The 5,660-nt window shown below is 38.0% G+C and overlaps 1 protein-coding gene across 1 annotated transcript in view; it reads left to right on the forward strand.

Annotated features, from left to right (window-relative positions):
- Positions 1 to 5,660, forward strand: part of EMSY (EMSY transcriptional repressor, BRCA2 interacting) — a 79,510-nt gene that overhangs the window by 71,855 nt on the left and 1,995 nt on the right. Inside the window, exons 20-21 of the mRNA XM_040257694.1 lie at positions 3 to 182; positions 1,148 to 1,648. Coding sequence (XP_040113628.1) covers positions 3 to 182; positions 1,148 to 1,648 — 681 coding nt within the window. The remainder of the gene's footprint in view (positions 1 to 2; positions 183 to 1,147; positions 1,649 to 5,660) is intronic.

Consider the following 5,660-nt stretch of genomic DNA (forward strand, 5'->3'; position numbering starts at 1 on the left):
AGCTTCCTACCTTAATGGCACAGCCCCCACAGACTGTAGTACAGGTGCTCGCAGTGAAAACCACGCAGCAGCTCCCTAAACTGCAGCAGGCTCCGAACCAACCAAAAATCTACGTGCAGCCCCAAACCCCCCAGAGCCAAATGCCGCTCCCAGCCTCTTCAGAGAAACAGCCGGCAAGCCAGGTAACGGAATATTGATAGCATGCAAAGTTAAACTTCTCTGTTCACGGAAAAAAATGAAAACATCACGACCCTATCGTGATTAGCGGTGCATTCTCCTGGCAAGAGGAAACTCAAAAGCCTCATTACGCTGGTATTACTTTACTCCATCAGAAGGTTGACATTAGGGAAGAAATGTACGCATTAATATAGGAAAAAAAAAAGCATAGCACTCAGAACTTGAATTTCCAGGCAGTTTTTAATGAAATAACTTCAGCATTGATCAATAATGCATAGATATACCTAAATTATTTTTATTTTTTTAGGCATAAAGTATTTATTTCCATGCCTGTAATCTCTTATTTCTGTGGCAATAATGCTAATAAGTAAACTACAGTCTTTTAAGGAGCTTCATTGACCGTCTTCATTTGTAGTTTACACCACCACCATTTGGTTAATGAATTTATCTTCTAGATTTCAGAGGAATTATCTGTGAATATTGAAAAGAAAAATTATATTAGGGAAAATTAGTGGCTTTGGAGTGATGTATGTGTATATGTGTGTGTTATAAATACATATATATATATATAGAATATGTTTGTATAAACGTATTTTGAAGCAAAAGATTGAAAAAACCCTACTTTTATTTTAAAAAGCTGAAGATTATATGAAATGATTTGAGATGGGTTTAAGGTGTACTGTGTGGGGATGTAAATCCCAAGGAAAACAAGGCTGCTGTGACTTTTTTTCCTTTACTGCTATGAACCTTGGCTGGCTAAACAAAGGTTCTTTTGACCCCTCCTCTTTTGCTAGGTTTCTTAAAGGTAACCAGATACTTTCCCATCAGCCCTCTTATTGAAACACCAAGCTTCAAAATATCTTCCTAGTATACAGCACAAATGTTTCTTTTGCCATTATTGTCTGGGGTGTTTGATAGGTTTTCTCAAAGATATGTAGCTGTAACACACACAACCCCAATTTGTTTTCAGGTGGAGCAGCCAATTATAACCCAAGGATCCTCTGTTACAAAGATAACTTTTGAGGGGCGCCAGCCTCCCACAGTTACAAAGATAACTGGTGGCAGTTCTGTGCCTAAGTTGGCATCACCAGTCACAAGCATATCTCCCATTCAGGCCTCTGAGAAGACAGCAGTGTCAGACATTTTGAAAATGTCTTTGATGGAAGCTCAGATTGATACAAATGTAGAGCATTTGGTAGTGGATCCCCCAAAGAAGGCTCTTGCCACTAGTGTGCTCACTGGTGAAGCAGGATCATTACCCTCCACCCATGTGGTGGTGGCAGGGATGGCGAATTCCACTCCCCAGCAACAGAAATGTAGAGAGTCCTGTTCAAGTCCATCTGCTGTTGGCCCTCCCCTAACGACAAGGAAAATCGATGCACCAGGAGTGCCTGCGACAGGCCAGTTCATGCGTATTCAGAATGTAGGCCAAAAGAAAGCTGAAGAGAGCCCAGCAGAAATTATCATCCAGGTAAGAATCAGAAGGAACACAAGAAATCTTGGGTGTCTTGAGGGTTGTGGGTTTGGTGTGTTTTGGGATGTCACAGGAAGAGTCAAGCCAAAATGGCAAAGAGATTATCAAATTTGATTTATTACCTATTACAAATATACAAGTTTATAATTATTTTCTGAAACAGAGTCCTAGAAAATTGATAGATATTATCACAGCAGTACACCTTAGAGACAGTCAAGGGCCCTGAGCCCCTGTGTCCACTTGATTTATAGATGCAAGCCACACTTGCCAGTGTTGACTCAGCAGTCAACCTACAAAATCAGCAACTTTCTAGGTCAAATTTTGGGCTTCTCAGTCTTTGTCTAGAGTATAAGTAGTTTGTACTCCTGGGATATAACTGGATTGTACTCCTATTTCAAGTTAATTTCAGAGACCCTTGTAGAAACACAGTTCTTGATCTTGATCCAAATTTATGGTTTTCAGCACTATAAAACCTTAATTAACTGAAATGTCTAGAGAACCATGTTGTAAAAGAATGTTTCTTAGTAATTTAATTTTATAACTAACTTGGGATTAACCGTAAAGCTTTGCTTTTTATTTCAATCATTATATTATTGAAAAATCTTATTATGGTTACTCTCCTGCCTTGGTAAGTACAGGCTAGTGAACATGATGGATTATTCATTGACAGTAGATTTTCCTATGCCTCACATTCCCTTCATTCTATAATTCATCTGTTATCATATATAATCCAGACTGAAGAGTTACTGGGTCCAGACTAGCTTTTAGAAGTTGTGTTTTATTTCCTTCTCTCCTTGCAAGGTTTCAGGTTTTTTTCTTGACATTTGTCATTTTTTGTTTGGAAGGTATCAGAGCAGCAAATTTTAGTTAATTGAGAATTTGGATTTATTGAAATGCGGATAATCTAGTATTTACTATGGATGGTAGTATTTATTGTACTATATTGTGTGAGTTAGACTATTCTGTAGTAAATTTTGCCTTTCCTGTGATCCCAAGCCATGAAAGAATGCAAATTGACCGATATTAACCCAGATAGGATTTATCTTAGTATAGGGGAAATGCTTAAACGCAAATAGATCTGGCCATTGAATTATTCAAACATTTTGTTCCTGTCAAAACAAATAGTGAACTAAATAATCGTTGACCAAATGGATTTGTTACGTGTTTTTTCCCCCTGAAGAGGTAGCATTGCCTGCTAAGTTGCTTCAGTCATGTCTGACTCTATGCGACCCCATGGACTGCACCAGTCTCCTCTGTCCATGGGATTCTCCAGGCAAGAATACTGGAGAGGGTTGCCATGCCCTTCTCCACTGAAGAGGTAGGGTTTGGTGGAAAAGGAGGTTTCGTGGCTTTGCTATTCACTGTGTGACTTTCGGCAAGACTACTTAACCTCACTGTGCCTTAGTTTCCTCATCAGTAAAATGGGAATAAGGAATGCCTACTTTACGTGGTTGACATAAGGATTATATAAAATTGAGATGAAGCACTTAGCACAGTACCTGGCTTGTAGTGATTGCCCAATATATGATAGCTATTCCTATTTTTACTAAAATGTACTGTGGCCCCTGGGAGTTTAAGTTCTTTAAGTTTGTATACTTGCTAAATTGAAAATTATTTTGAATAGCTTATGTGGAAATTATTTTTTATACTTCATGAACAGGGGTGAAAATGTAATTTGCTTCATGTATCAAAGATGATAGCTAATGAGGTTCTCTGCAAGAATACTGAGCTAATTTTTAGCATTTACTATATGCTGGGTTGATGTGTCACTGTATCAGAGGGAAGAGCAGCATTAAGGACCAAGCTTTTGGAGTCAGAAATATCTAGATTTGAATCCCATAGTCCTTACCTACTTTGTGGCTTTGAGCAACAGTTAACCTCTGTTCTTGTGATGAAGGGGAAACAATAACAGCTCAAAGAGTTGTTTTGAGGATTGAGTAAATATCTGGTTAAGTGTCCTATATAGAGTAATACTCAATGAGGATAGCTCTTGTTATAATCATCACTAACAGATTGTTGGAACATTTATTTTCAGGTCTCAGTAGTTAGTTATGCTTAGCTTTGACCCAAAGTATTGATTTTTACTCATTCAGTAAAATACCTACTGATTTGAGTGAAGGAAGTCTGCAGAAGTTCCTTGACTTCTTGAAAAATGTTCTGTAAAAGTTCAGCATGTTTAATATTAAGTACCTTGTAGACAGATAATCCATATTTCTTTTATTCATTCATTCATCCCACATGGATTATTTGACCTCTGTGTTCCAGGCACTGTGCTAGGTGTAAGGATAGAGGAGTACACAAGATGAATGTATCTTCTATTTTAAAGGAGTCTATATGTATATAGAATTCATAGAATTTAGATCTGTAGGGAGATTTAAAGCATATCTTTTCTAATGATCTTATTTTACACAAAATTAAACTAAAGCTTAAGAAGGGAAGTGACTTATTCAGAGGTCCACAGCAAGTCACAGCTAGAGCTGAACTAAAATTCTGACCCCACCAGAGACTTTTTCACAGTGATCAGCTGCATGGAACAAGGGCAGGAAGGTGAGGGAAGACAAAAAACTTTACCACTTTAGAATCAATGCCTAGGCATCTTACACTATTTTCTTGAGAGTGTTAAAACTAAATTTGCATCTCTCCTCAGTGGAAGGTTGTTTTGGTTAGGTATATTTTCAAAACGCTGATATTCAGCTTTGCTCCTGGGTTCTTTATGTTAAAGATACATTATTCATTGGGAAAGTTAAGAATCCATTGGCAGTGCAGGAGACCTGAGTTCAATCCCTGGGTTGGGAAGATCCCCTCAAGAAAGGAAAGGCTACCTACTCCAGTATTCTGGCGCAGAGAATTCCATGGACTGTATAGTCCCTGGGGTCACAAAGAGTCAGACACGACTGAGCGACTTTCAGTTTCAGTGTGTGCCAGACCCTGTTCAAAGTTCTGGGTATCTAGCAGTGAAAAAGATAGTCAGGATCTGTGCTCTGGTTCAAACTGTCTTGGATCTTACGTTCTAAGGATGAAAAGAAAACAGATGATAAATCAATAAAGCAAATGTACAGAACATAATAGGGGTTAGGGCTGGGATCGACCCAGTACTCTGGTTTCCCTTCATAGAAGGAAAGCTTCTCAAAGCCTTTTACTTGAAGCATTTGAGCTAAGATGCAGATGATAAGAATGGAACCAGCCACGTAAAGATTTAGAGGAAGGATATTCCAGAAAGAGGGGAAGAACTAGTGCACAAACCCTATGGCAAAAAGTGAGTTTGGCATAAGGCTGGAGACATAGTAAGGTTTTTGATTTATAGCAAGAACAATAGGAAACAACTGTAGAATTTTAAGTAAGGATATGTATATGAACTGATACACCTTTTAAGAAGGTACATAACAAAGTTGAGAAAAAAAGAATCTGACAAGGCAATATGGCCTAATACGTGTTTATCTTTTGGTACTTTTATTGTTTAAAAGACTGTTTGTCCTCTCTAGCCTTATTTTCAATAAAGATTATCACTATGTGACCCAAACAAATAAGTTCACCTTTGAACTACCAAAGGGCTTAAAAATATTGTGGTATCAGTGGATTAATCATTCATCTTGCAGAAGCAAAATCTGATGCATTTACATTTAAAATTTGCTTAATGACCAAATAAAAATATCCTCAGAGTCTGTCTCTTGAATTAGGCATGGACTTCAGCCTCCTTTGTTAGAAGAGGCACCATCAAGGAGTGGAGAGATCACTTTGCATTGTAGAGGACTTGGATTTGAATCCTGGCATCCTAGCATTAACCCTGACCAACTGTGTGACCTTGATTAAGTCACTTACTATCTTAGTTTCCTCATTTGTAAAATGGGAATAGTATTAAGCATCTAGCATAGTGCCTGGCATCTAGTAGTTGTCCAGTTAATGTCAGTTTCCTTATTTCCTTCCTTGTTATTGTTGAGGACATCCTTTTGTTACCTTTTTTTCTTTTTTTTTTTTAACCATGAAGCTTCTTTCCTGTCTTCTCTTCCAG

Source organism: Oryx dammah, unplaced genomic scaffold (genome assembly GCF_014754425.2).
Source record: "Oryx dammah isolate SB20612 unplaced genomic scaffold, SCBI_Odam_1.1 HiC_scaffold_17, whole genome shotgun sequence".
NCBI lineage: Eukaryota > Metazoa > Chordata > Mammalia > Artiodactyla > Bovidae > Oryx > Oryx dammah.